Genomic DNA, 14,311 nt, shown 5'->3' with positions numbered 1-14,311 from the left:
TGAGGAAATGTTGACCACAAGCAGTCAGCTTTAGTCTGGGTTCAATCTTCTCCCCAAGTAAAGATTTTACATGTGAACGTAGTGGGAAATCAAAGAAAAGCTACAACCTCACCTTGTTTGAATGAGGATTTTTATCGGACAGTTATGCCACTATGAAACTGACTTCAGCCCTGGAGAGCAGTGGACCGGAAAATAGTTTGACTGCAGTGTCTCCAGTCTCGGATGAACTGCACCGTTAAGCTCATACAGGGATGCGTTTGCTCGGGTCGTTCGCATATCTGCTGTTGCAGCGTAACTTTGGCCCGACGCTCGTAACATAAGTGAGACTGGCTGGGTGGGTATCGTATACCCGGAGTTGGGGTTCTGTGTTTTGACTCTGTGGTTTATTTTGAGCTTTCTTTTACTTCACGTTCTTAAACTCATTTGCAACTTGAAACAGATCTGCAAGACAAACGTATTTAAGAGCAGCGCATGAATAAAAGGTTTGACGACATTAAGCCCACAGAGCCCGGCAGAGCCGTTACCAGGACCGTGACCTCGGGTAAAGTGAAAGAAAACATGTTTCTAGTGTCCAAATCAGCAGCACTGTTCCTGTAATCAACATTTAAAGCTTTACTGGGAAACCGCAACCGCGGTCCTTCATCAAAGCACCAACAAACTTTGACATGAAGGAAAGCGAACTTTGTACCTGCTCCATCCACCACTGTTTGCTTTACATAGATAAAAATCTGCAGGAAGTCTCCAGAAGTTGTGTTAAAATATGCAGATTAACTGTTAACTTACCAGGGGTGGGTCTAAAGGGGAGCATGGCATGCACTAGACCATATTTATTTTGAAGTTTTCATAATATTTTTCAGACTGAAAGGGAAATAATATCAAACATTGTTAATTAAATCGTGTTAAAAATCTAAAAATTAAACTGACGAGAGGGATTTTAGATTGGGCGGTGAATTCTTGTTGATATTAATGAACGTCTGCTCCATCATAATGTCTTGTTTTCAGCAGCACAAAAACTTTGCATCAAAGCACAGAGAAAACTTCAGTATGCTGCTATGCTCACATGCTCCTTTATAGGCTTACAGGCAGAAACTCACTCATTGACCTGCACACTTAAACACACAGCCAAACGCGCACAATGACTCATAAAGCTTTCCAACAAGCCAGAGTAAACATGCTTTTTTTTTTTTAAGGCCTCAGTTTAGATTTCATATTTATTTTACAGTTAATTTTGAAGGGGGCGTATTTTTTTCTATTCTGAATATTTATCATTGCTCATTAATAAGACAAAAGTATTTCTTATCCGATTAATCGATGGAATAATTGATAGATTAATCGATAGCTTCAGCACTAATTTCATAACCAAACCCCGTACATGCTTCTCAGCTAACCCCACGTTTGGAAAAACGCTCCTCAATTTCCTTTGGCTGGTTCTTCTGTGTTGCCATGGTGACTATTGGAAACCGTCATGTAAAGCAATTAAAAAAATATTGCAGTAAACGGTGTATTTTGCAATGGCACAAAATAAACGGGGAAACGAGAGACGTTTTAATACCGTCATCCACAACGTCATCACATCCCAGTCTGCAGTTGGCTTTGGGAGGAATGAAACCACTAATCAATTAGAGAAAGAAGATGATGATGATGATGATGGTGGTGTTGTGTCTGGTGTTCCAGACGATGATGCATCCAAATGGCAGTGATGACGATGCAAATGTGGAGTTGGCTGCATTGGGTTCCGCCTGTCCCGTGCTGGTGTCGCAGTCCCCGCTGTTCCACTGCTGTGGACTGATGCTGTCATAGGCAGCTAACCATCGTGCTCATATGAAGTGGAATCTATGTAAACAGACTAAATAGTTAATACAGGTATGAGGCTAGGTGCTAAAGAGCATTGATCAAAAAATTTAATGGCAACCTGAATCTTCTTTGGCGTTAGACAAAACTGGAGCAGCCACAGGATGTTTCAGTGAACCTAATATGAATACATATATCAAAAAATCTCTGATGCAGAGTTTTTGTATCAGTTAAGGTTTTATTGCATTAGGAGACAAAGGCATTCAGTATTGTATCTCCTGGATGAGGTAGATTTGGTGTATGTTCATCTGTATGTGCGCAGATGCACACAAAGATAGTGGTAGTTTATGGGTGAGTGTGTGTCTGTGTGCCTTTAAAAGAGCATGTGATGACGGCAATGAAGAGGGAGACCAGTCAGTATTCTCCGAGCGCAGATCTGAGGTTTGGCCTGTGCTTTGTTGCAACATTTCGTTTCATGTTCTGATTGTGTAGATATTAATAATTAGTGTTAATAATAATTCAGTGCCCAGCCTAACAGCCTCTGGTCAGTGGCTTACTGGCACGTGTGCTTTTATTGGCCCACAAAAAAGAATGAGCTTTTTATATACATGTTATTTGTTACTGCAGTTTAATATATTTTATATTCGTCTAAATCTGCAAAATAATCTACTAAAGCCTTGAATTAAGACTCCATGCCCCCATTTAGATTCACCCTCTGCTTATCGCAGGTGACACTGGCATATAAAGTAAAATAGCTGCTGTCAGCCTTCAGCAAGCTGCCTGGTCAGACTAAGTTAGCAGTTCAGCTGTGTACGTATGCTTTCATTGGAACAGCTGTGCTATGGATTTACTGCTGTGTAAAACAAATGGCAAGTTCACATGAGTTTGCACATGATGATTCATGAAGGACCTGCATGAGCTTTTTCCCAGGAGTAAAGGTTTTGATGGTGATTACAGTATAAGTGTGGGTGTTTTGGACGTTTCACATTCAATGCTAAACTATGATAGCATCATCTTCACTGCTGCTGTTGTGTTATCAGTGTCTTTGTGGAGAAAGCCGTGGGCCGCGTGAGTTTATGGTTGCCGTAGTTTTTATTCACATGCATGCTCCTCAATCTGTTTCTGCTGTAACACTCACGGTTACATGGATTAAACAAAACGTCAGTTAATTGATGAATCATTGCTGCTCTGCAATGCACCAACCGCACATGTGCACCTAGCAATGAACCTCAAGCAGACTTCAAAGAACCATAACAGGAATGACTACTCAGTCGTGCTGTCTCTCCCTGTGTCAGCAGCAGAGTGTAGCTGAGGCCTAAGTGCTCAAAGCTCCTGTACGAGTTTGACGTTGATGTTTCCAGACTAAAGGTTCCTGAAGCCAAAAGTCCAGATACCTTGGATGCAAATGGCTTTAAAGACAGAAGATCATTTTATTTAGACAGTCTACCAGTATTGTTAACAAGACTGAATATGTGGTTTGAAAGTGAGGTTTCACTTTGCCCCTGCCTGCTGTGGATTGCCTGAACCCTAACATCTTCCTCTTCCAGTACGGCCGACTGTGGCTGTTCTGCCAGCACAGAGAAAACGCTCCAGCAAATATGCTGTATTCAGCCTGCAGCTTTCACTTGTCAAATAAAAACTGCCAGCCTGCCCACTGCAGTATGTATGAGCAGGATGCGTGTATTCACTGAATGCATGCACACATTGTCCTTTCTGCAGAATTAGCATGAGTGGCTGCCCATATCATAATTAGAGGTTGACAGATAAATGTCGCAGATGAAATATGTGCCGCCAGAAATTCAAAGCTGGGATGCAGCTTGGACACATTTGTTGTGTATTCTTAGTCTGTTATTAGCAACTTGTTATTTCTTTCAACAAACTTTGACTTGCAACACTTTAAGGTCCACTAGAGTGTTGCAAAAAACAGGCAGAGCTCGTTTAGTTTTCTTCACCCTGCTGGTCGGCAGGACATCGACCCCAAATTTGTAAATACGATAACTCGAGAACGAGGCGAATCTGGACACAAATGATTCTTTTCAGTTCTGTCGTATCAGTGTTTCCTGTGGTGCGACCAGATCTCAATGTGTCTCTTCTCTCTTCTCTCCACCATGCAGGCCTCATGGAGCTGGAGACCAGACACCTGCTGTGCACCAGGGAGCTCGATCCATGCCCGGTTCCCAGTAAACAAACATAAAGGGTGGGAACCTTACTGGCCCTCTACTTCCTTTACCCCCATACCCAAAAATCGCCCCTGTGGTTATCTTGTCCTCTCCCTTCTGTGGCCCCAGCATGATTGGCAAGCTGAAACAGAACTTGCTGGTGGCCTGTCTGGTCATCAGCTCGGTCACAGTTTTCTACTTAGGCCGCCATGCAATGGAGTGTCACCATCGCATCGAGGAGTACAGCCAGCCAGGAGGAATCCTGCCTTTGTCTGGGCTGGGAGGCAGCATGCGGACCACCTTACGGACAGGCCAGAACCTCAGCATGCCGTTCATTTACAACAAAGACATGCCGCTCATTTTCATCGGTGGCGTACCCCGTAGCGGGACCACACTAATGCGAGCTATGCTGGACGCCCACCCCGAGGTCCGCTGTGGTGAGGAAACTCGCGTCATCCCACGCATCCTGGCCATGAAACAGATGTGGAGCCGCTCGGGTCGGGAGAAGATGCGCCTGGACGAGGCTGGCGTGACTGACGAGGTGCTGGACGCCGCCATGCAGGCCTTCCTGCTGGAAATAATCGTCAAGCACGGTGAGCCCGCCAACTTTCTGTGCAACAAGGACCCATTTGCACTGAAATCTCTTTCCTACCTGGCCAAAATATTTCCCCGTGCCAAGTTTGTGCTCATGATTAGAGACGGTCGGGCTTCGGTCCATTCCATGATCTCGCGAAAGGTGACCATTGCTGGGTTTGACTTGGGGAGCTACAGGGACTGCCTGACCAAGTGGAACCGGGCCATAGAGACGATGTACACTCAGTGCCTGGACGCTGAAGACAAATGCCTGCCTGTGCACTATGAACAATTGGTGCTGCATCCTGAAAAATGGATGAGGACACTGCTGAAGTTCCTTGATATTCCCTGGAATGATGCCGTTCTCCACCACGAGGAGCTCATAGGGAAAGCTGGAGGAGTGTCCCTCTCCAAGTAAGTAATGCTGATGGCATTCCTACAATTTTCCTTTCCCAGCCCTGTGTTCTGTGCTTTTACTTTGAAAGGAAACGTCTGGTCTGGATAATGTCAATCTAACTTTGTTTTTCTTTTGTTGTTTTGTAAAAATTCTTAAACTATAGATTTTTGGGAGAAAAACGGTGAATGTTTCATGGCAAATGTGATCAGTTGTAGCTCAACTTTGGCTACAGTTACAGTAACTAAAGTAAAATGTCAGAGTAACACATCATTGGCTGATGTGTCTTTGATCCCTTTTGTTTGTGTCTGCAGGCGACCGTTTTGTTAACATGCAGGGTAAGCTCTTTCATTACAGCACAGCTCTATACGACGCCTTTTCGGGAAAATCTCCTCTTCGTGCAGTTTGCTCAAACTCAAACGCCTCCTTTCTTCACTTGTGTGTCTGTTGTGTTAGGACTGAGTGCACTAATGAGTAAAATGGGTGTCTGTGTGTCTTATGCTGAAGACGCATTTTGGGGTAGCTGAGCTGCTTCCAGTGCTCTGTAGCTGTTACTAGCACAGCGCACGCTGAATCATCATCCATCTGTGTTATGTTATGATTCATTTCCAGCTCGCTGCTCTGAGGATCGTTGACGTTTTGGACATTTAACCCCGTTGGAATGTAGTTTATCAAAGCCGTTTCCCCCTTTTATCCATGTATGTAGCTACAGTTTCTACACAACCTTCTTTCTACAGCTGCATTGCTGAAGCTCTGAAGCTAAATGTTTGGTGATGCAAGAAGCTGTAAATCGTGTCTGGCCCACAAGCTCCACTTGGTGAGCCAGGCTTGTCGTATATCACATTCCCACTGCAATAGAAATGCGCTTGGGAGCGCCCATGTCGACTTGGCTTTCAACTACTTAGCCTTGAGGGAGAGAATGTATGGATTGACTATTAACCTTAAGGTAAAAGGACTTGTTGGTGAGTAATGTGTGAAGTGAAATGTCATGTTCTATATAATCTGAGTTCTTGATGGTGTTAAAAACAGGGCCTTGAAACGTATCCTCCCTGTTCCACTGTTATATTTCACTACAGATGAAACATCCTGCAGCTGCACACAGTGAGACTCATCATTAGTGACTTGAAACATATGAGACGATGTCTGCATTGCTGCACTGTGAGCACGTTTGCCTAATGGCCCTGCCTGGTGTCAGAGTTGTTTTGAATACTCTGCTATGGGAGGCTGGCCTCTGGAAGTTTTTGAGGAAACTTTTCTCTGTCTGCTTCATATTACCCCCAACCCCCTTTGCTACCACGGTCTTCCTGCCACATGGTAGAAAACACTCCCTATTCTCCAAAAGATATTTAGGCCACATTTTGTTATTATCCCTCTATGAGAACACTTCCAAGTTTCTGTTTAAAATGCTTTGCGTCTATTGAGCAGTAACTGCCCATCTTTACTGTAATCTTCTGTGAAGACATCCAACTTCCTCTGTCGTAAGATGCGAGGGCCGAGTTCTTTCCTGCCAAATGGAAATTGCTAACCAGCCGTCTTCTTTCTTTTAGGTTTTACATTTACAATAAACAATATTAGTTTTAAGGAACTGTGAACATGTAGGCGAGAGGTCAGTAAAGTTCAGTTATGCCCAGTTTTGAATTGGATAGGATCAGGTGGGTCAGGCCTGCAGCTCATTTCCATTTGTGGACAAAACGCTGAATGCATTCAAAATAATTCATATTCTAAATACACATAATACATCTTATATTTTCCGTGTATACAGTTATTTCACACTGAAAGTTCTTTCCGTTGGAGGGCAGTTTTTTCCTCTGCCCTCAACCAGTGCCTTTAGAGCACTGGGATTCTTTATCCAGATCTGAGATGTACTGACACACGTGTTTAAACCAAGTCTTTGTCTGAAGGGCTGCTGTGGCACAGTGGGCTGATCAGGTCACCCACTGATTGGGAGGTAGGTGATTTGCATCAAAGATTTCTGGCAGGTTATCCTGTGTGTGAGACATAAAATAAAGCGTTGTATGTATGTGCATCTGAATGGGTAAATTGATTATTACTCAATGAGGTTAGAGCTCTATATAAACACCTTCACCATTTACTTTACCAAGGAGTCCACACTACATAAGCAGGAGACTGACCTGGGGCCAGTGAGTGGGTGTGAAGCTCTGTGTGCTTTTAAGTGCTTTGGTCAGTAAGGCTGTAAAAATGCTGTGTTAGTAAAGTTCAAATGAAGCCAGGAAGCAAAGCTGGAAGAACAAAAATGCCTACTATAATTTTTTTTTTTTTTTTGTCAGTGTCACTGCCCTGTCATTAAGATGAAGGGAGATCCACGTAACTAGGTTTGTATGTTCCATTATATTAATGTGGTGTTTAAATATATCCACATTTCTCCTGCAGCTGCTCTAGCAGCATTTTTGCAAAAACTTGCAAGTGTCTTGTTAAAGTTATCCCGTCTATCTCAAATTGAAAAGACACTAATAGATGTATTAAAGCCCTGAAGACTAATTTGTAACTTTTAAAAAAGATTGATACAGTTAAACGTCTGGATTTAGGTTTCATCTTACATTATAAACAGAATAAACCATGATGGCTTCGTGCTTTAAACCAAGCAGTGAAACTGTAATGTCGGGTGCTTTCATGCGTGCTGTGACGCAGGCTTGGATACAACAGAGACTCCCGAGTGTCCTTCAGCCCTACTGGTACAACTCTGATGACTAAATGACAAAGGCAGAGGTCCTCAGAAAGGCCAAAGTACCTGTGTCTCTCAACGACTTTCAGTTGTGTCCAGACGGTGGAAAAATTCTCCTCAGTGGTTACATCTGAGTTAAACAAGCACCGAGTGCTTAAGCCTGTTTATTATACAGGTACAGGAAGCTACAAAACCTGAATAGAAAGGAAAAAGAGGCCAGAACAGATCAAATGTCTGCACCAGGTAAGAGTGTGGTAAGACCTCTTTGGGGTTTGCTGATCTGCAGCCATTTAGAGCGCACATCAGCCCCTCACAAATTGATTCAGCATCAAACATTAATGAATGGGGACAGGAATTAGAGCCCTGGTGATAATGTGGAGACACTGCTTTGTCCTTTTCTTTGGAACAAACAGAATCAGGGACAAAGTCCAAGACGTAGCAGGAATCTACAGAGTTTACATCACTTTACAATATGATTGATTTAATCAAATGATACTGTTTCTGTTGGTGTCTGTTACCTGCTAAATTTGTTTTTATCATCCAAACACGAGATTTCAGTTACAATGCTGCGTCTGTCCAGTGAGTAATGATCACGGTGCAGAAAATCATGTCAGTGAAAGAAATCAAAGCAAATGTGAAAATGCCTCATTTACAGTTGCTGCTGATTCGTTCTTGCCGTCATTGAACAGAACAGACGGAGAGAGCAAGACTGCTTAGTGCAGGAGACTGCAGACTGCTACATTTTAACTTTTTGTCAGCTACTTTTCAGAGAAAGTGTTACCAAATAGGTTATGATGAGTCACTAAATATAGTGACAAACTTGCTAATTTGGTAATCAAGGGGTGAACGGATTATGAAGTGTGATGATCAGCAGGGTTGGCTAATGAACTCAGTGCTTTTTAGAGTACAACAGAGTTAGATGAATGCTTCCAAGCACTGTCTCACACTTGGCACTGAGGTCTAGCTTTTCCTGCTAGACCTCCGTGCAGCGTTCTTTACTGGTGACCATAATATTCTATTAGAGCGAATAAAGCATGCTGTAGGTATGTAGTTCCTAGAGTATTTAAAAGTAGAATGGGAGGCAGAGCCTTCAGTTTTCAGGCCCCTCTTCTGTGGAACCAGCTTCCAGTTTGGATTCAGGAGACAGACACTATCTCTACTTTCAAGATTAGGCTTCAAACTTTCCTTTTTGCTAAAGCATATAGTTAGGGCTGGACCAGGTGACCCTGAATCCTCCCTTAGTTATGCTGCAATAGGCTGCCAGGGATTCCCATGATGCTCTGGGTGTTTCTTCTTCACTCTCTATGTGTTAACAGACGTCTCTGCACTGAATCATACTTGTTATTAAGCTCTTGCTCTCTTCCACAGCATGTCCTTGATCCCATCTTCCTTCTCTCACCCCAGATGGCCCCGCCCCTCCCTGAGCCTGGTTCTGCCGGAGGTTTCTTCCTGTTCAAAGGGAGTTTTTCCTTCCCACTGTCGCCAAAGTGCTTGCTCATAGGGGGTCATAGGGTTTTGTTGATTGTTGGGTTTTTCTGTGGGCACTGTATAAATAAAATTGAATTGAAAGAGTGAAGCTGGTTTTATGATGGGCAGAGCTAGCATGTTCAGGGCCTGCCAGTCTGCCTGCGGTGAGCTCTGTTGTCAGATGGAGGCAGTGTATAAAATCTGTTTGTGTGAGCCAGCTGCAGAGGAGAGCAAAGTTCTCGCATACAAAGAGTTGAAGTGAAACAAACGGTCTTTGCTCTCATGCTTTATTTTCTGATCTTTGAAGTTTTTTTTGCGGTTCTCCCGTTCCTCGTAAACTATCACTCCCTGCTCTATTTCTGACCACTTGTCAACCATTTAACATCGGGCAGTAGCATACATCATCCACTTCCTGCGGCAGCGTGTCTTGTGTGGGTGAAGAGCCCCCCTCCGTGTGACGAAGTGTACACAAAAGGACACATTTGTGGGGATTATAAATCAAGTAATGTCAATCCTGCCATGTGGTAAAATCAACAACCACACAGGACTAGCCAAAAACAACCTCGGGTCGTGTTTAACTAGGTAACCATGAGCACCCCCCCCCCCCAAAAAAAGCAACAAACAGGAGAAAAAAAACAAATGAAACAAAACACTCAGCGGTGTGATGGGGTGATTCCTCTGTGACGTAAACTGCCCAACCCTAACGTGCATCCATGAGTAGTTTTTGTTTCGTACACAGTGTACATGTCTGCTGTAAGAGGCTTTGATCCACAGTCGTACCGCTCCCATAAATGGGTTCTGATACGATTTGATGGAAGATGCGGCCAGCCACAAGTAGCCTTCGGGGCAGCACAACTGCCTTTTACCATCACAAACATTTTGGCCCTCCTATCAAGTACTTTGCTCAGAGTGCATTAAAGTCAACCCCCATGACACCTGGCAGCTAAAGGCTCTTTCCCACTCCAACCACCAACAATCCCATCCTCCACCACCCTACAGCATTTGGTCTCTATCTACACAAAAATCTCAATCAGTGGGCAGCCAGGCCCCAGACTGGGACCTTGCCTTAGCATTAACATCAATTACCTAGCGTTGATTTAGTGGAGGCCCTGCCTAGCTAAGAGACCCGCTCCATTACTTATCCCAGAGCACTGAACTGTCTGATCCATCCTCCCCAACTCTCCAACCTATTTGTGATCGAGATGTCTCTATCCGATTCTCTTATTGGCTTTTGGTGATACAGAACACCACCTTGGGTAAAGAGGGCCCAGCACTGAATAATTGACAAGCTGAAGGCCATTAAGAGCATTACAGGATGAAGGGGAGTGGTCATGTGATGGCCAGAAAAGGGTTTTGTCACATCTCATTTAAAGCTGAGAAGAGAAATGCGCATGCATCATTTGTTCATTAGTAAGAGTGCAAATGATTGAATTGTTGTCAATCTTCAGTTATACAGATGGGATATTTAAAACTGAACTGTCTGCCTCTTTTATTGTGCCAGTGTCCTACTAATGTGCTCCTTTTGGGGGGGAAAGTAAATTCTCAAGTTGCATAAAAAGTGCTAATTAATTGTAAATTGTGATAAGGAACATTTTCCAAAATAAAACAAGCATCTAAGTGAAAGCTTAGTTATTAACTGCATAAAATACTGGACATGAAAAAACCTCGCTGCATTAAATTACATTATTGTCTGTTGCTAGTAATAGTTTTCACTGGGGTTATGTAATGGGGATTAAAAAATATCTTCATTACAATGTTTAGCTTTCAGCTTAGAGCAAGAACTAAAGTCGGAGTGCATCATGGTCATCCTTACAGCAGGGAAACACAGAAAAGAAGAAGTCGGGCTAGCTAACAGCACCTTAACCTTCAGAAGTAAAAGCCAATGGACTGCTTTCTCAGATGGATTTTTTTTGGGGGTGGGGGGGATTTTTATACACATATATACACTTTATAGCCATATAGTGAAGTGACCATACGACCATGCTGCTTTCTTTTACCATATACTTTCCTTCAGTTTATGGGATTTATATGGCAAACTGCACCATATGTGTTTTCATAATGCTTGAGTATTAATGTATGGCTGGTCTATGTAAGTTTGAGATTTGCAGAACTTCAGCATGACTTCAGAACCGTGAGACACAGAAGTACTCCTGTATATACTTGGCGCTTGTATTGGTATGTGTACTATAGAGACCTTTGGCTCTCTTGTCAATAAGGTTAGCTCCATCTAACCTGATGGTGAAGCTCAGCAGCCTTCCCTCTTTATCAGTTTATGTTCCACATCAACACTTAGCCGCCCCTTGGGTCTTGATGGAGTTACCTAAAGTGATTCCCTACCCATTTGTTGCAGAGTGGATGTTTGGATCCTAGCCCGTACCGTAGAAACCATCTCCACCGTCCTCCTGAGATGACAAAACCAGCTCAATCTATTAATCATGCAGGAGGCTATGCCTGTACAGTGTAAAGATTCAATTGCAAAGTAAATGGATTAGAGGAAAGTGAATTGCTGTATTGAAGTATAGAGTCTGACAGGAAACATAAGGATTGAGGGGCTGGACCCTGGATGGTAAATAGACATTGTGGTGTGAGCGTTCTCCTTCTGCCTGCTCTTTAGGTATCGCTGTGCTTGACTGGGCATCAAACCAGTTACAATAATCTCATAAGAGAAGCCATTTTTAAATTTTTGTTGCATGAAAAAGTGATGACGTGTGGTCAAAGCTGAAGTTCTGTTTTATATTTGGTCATCTGAGTGTAATCTAGCTGAGGCAGGAGAGACTGATGTCGGTGTGTTCCTTTTAGAATAAATGGATTGCTGACCCTGTTACAAAACATGTTCAACTAATCAATAAGGAGGCTGCTTTCACTGGTTTCACAGTTTTAGGCCTTTTTAAAAATGCATTTTGTTTTCTTTAGGTCGGTTGGCTGAAAAGTTCTACTGAATACACTTTTGGCAGTTTTATTGGTGAAAACCCAGCCTGAGCTCTACAAAGATGATATCTTTACAATGCAAACACAATGGACAAGTTTAGTTTCACGTAAACTTGTGTAAAATCTCCTCCTTTCTTTTTTTGTTCTTTTTAAAATTAGTTACATCTGCTGAATTCCAAGATTCTACAGGCAACGGGGAGAAATAGTAAGCAAATTCATAGAGACAAAAACCTAAACGGTATGAGTTTAGTTGATCAACTAATCTGTTACGCAATCAGTTATAGTTATGCCCTTTTAGCTTTATACCTCAGCAGATCTGACCATCAGCCTTGTTCTTGACATCTGGCACCAGTACACTTCTTCATCCCTCAGGCATCCACTCACTCCACAATCATTTTAATCAGTCTGGTTAAAAAGTCGACTGACCCCTCTCCTAAAAATCTCAATACCTCATCTAGACCCAGTGTGCTTCATCTTCTTTGTAGCTACCCTCACTTCCTCCTTACCAATCTTCTGCACTTCATGAGTCATGAACCTCTCTCAGTCCTCCTTTCTCCTTTGCTGCCTTCATAAGCTCCTCATAAACTAAGGCGCTTGGAAAGAAAAGAGTCTAGATTTCTTTAAGTTTCTTGAAGATGTTTCACCTCTCAACCATCTGTCTTCTCTGTCCAAAATGTGAACATTGGGATCATCCAAAGAGAGTCCTTTAGATGCAGATGTACCTCTCTCTTTGCTTTATCCGCGACTCCACGGACTAACTTCTTTCATTAACTCCATAAATATCCAAGAAGTTTCAACCATCTAGCTGTTATAGAATTTGGAGCTAGCCCCTCTCCTTCATTACTCCATCCTTTTGTGTAATGTACCAGTACCACGGTTAGCAAAACTGCTCCACAGCATGATGCTACCACCACCATGCTTGACAGTTGGTACTGTCCTTAGATTTGAAATCCTCACCTTGACTCCCCCAATGATCTCTTGTAACTGTGACAGATCAACCTTTGTATAGAAAAGTTTTATAGCCAGATGAGACGATGTATTTGGCCTGTCCAGCTGAAAATGTTAGTTGACCTTTGGAGCAGGGCCTTCTTTCTTGGGTAACATCCACACCATGGCAATGCAAAGCTGTGGCTGGCAAGTGACAGTAGCGTTTCCAGTAATTTTCAGTTCATGGCAGGCTTGAGTCTTGAGGGTTCGTGGGTTGTTCATCCTGATCTATTGCCTCTTATCTAAGGGTGACAGTTTGCCAAGATCTGAAAGACGACCCAAAGTAGTGACATTTTAAAAGTGTCGAAATGTGAATTTAAGGCATTGTTGAACTCAGCACCAAGTAAAGTATTTAAGTCGTGTCTGTGTGTGTATATTGATGTATTTGTAGGGTTGATTGGACAGACAGCAGCTTCCTCCCTTTGCCCCAAAGAGTTGTGACAGATTCAGGCTATCTTAGACGGTCTGTATGTGTACTGTAAACCAAAATAAATTCGAACTCGTTCACCCAGTTCTTCCACCCTGGAAAAAGAGCATTTCATAGAAACGATTAAAAGCGGCTCATATTACCATGACTTTCATGCTCCTGATTTTGTATAAACCTCTGATCGGGACTGTACGTGTCATCTGTTAATGTGTGGTCCCATTCTTCATCACTTAGCTTTTATTTCTTTAATGGATGAATAGTCTAACTGCATGTTATACATGCAACCTGTATATTTTAATGAAAGTTTTTTTTTTCAGTAACTACTTTGAAATATCCTATCTGTCCTTATACAGAAGGAAAAAAGTCAGAATACTGCTTTTTTACAATCTGATAGCACTGAGATTTATTAATTTGAGCAACTCTAATATCTAAATGTGTTTTCAGCTGATACCTGTCAAACTGATTCAGGTCTCTGGCTAATGGTACAGTACTCTATACTAATTTTATTCATGTATCGGGATGCCCTTTGATTTGTTGTGTTTGTGATTTAAGAGAGCAGTTATCTACATCTCCATAGAGCTCAGTGTTCATCTCGCTGCTCGTCAGTGCTAGTACACTTTGCTCCTTGCAGAAAATAAAAGCTGCAGTCCATCAAGTCCAATCCCCTCACCGGTTGAATATTTAATTTCAGACGATGAATAATTTACCAAGATAATGGTGGATGGAAGAAAAGGCTGAGTGGAGCAATTCATCTTCAACCTAAACAGCAGTTTAATGTTCAGCATCAATAAAACCTAAAATCCAAAAATCTGCCTGTATGGGTTCATGTTACCTAGAAGAGCTTTGCCGCTAAGAAGCACTTAAATTCTGCAGATAATTCAGCATAAAGTCAAAGTATTGAG

At 42.6% G+C, this 14,311-nt stretch overlaps 1 protein-coding gene across 5 annotated transcripts in view; it reads left to right on the top strand.

Annotated features, from left to right (window-relative positions):
- tpst1 (tyrosylprotein sulfotransferase 1) overlaps positions 1-14,311 on the top strand; it is a 63,896-nt gene that overhangs the window by 34,830 nt on the left and 14,755 nt on the right. For all 5 annotated transcript variants that reach the window (XM_040006316.1, XM_040006314.1, XM_040006317.1 and 2 more), the window contains exon 2: positions 3,906-4,937. In XM_040006316.1, the coding sequence (XP_039862250.1) occupies positions 4,081-4,937 (857 nt within the window). In that variant the 5' untranslated portion in view covers positions 3,906-4,080. The remainder of the gene's footprint in view (positions 1-3,905; positions 4,938-14,311) is intronic.

The sequence above is a fragment of the Simochromis diagramma genome, unplaced genomic scaffold, assembly GCF_900408965.1.
Source record: "Simochromis diagramma unplaced genomic scaffold, fSimDia1.1 OVJJ01000024.1, whole genome shotgun sequence".
Taxonomy (NCBI): Eukaryota; Metazoa; Chordata; class Actinopteri; order Cichliformes; family Cichlidae; genus Simochromis; species Simochromis diagramma.
The sequence above is the reverse complement of the archived record's forward strand: the minus strand, read 5'-3'. Positions and strand labels throughout refer to the sequence as shown.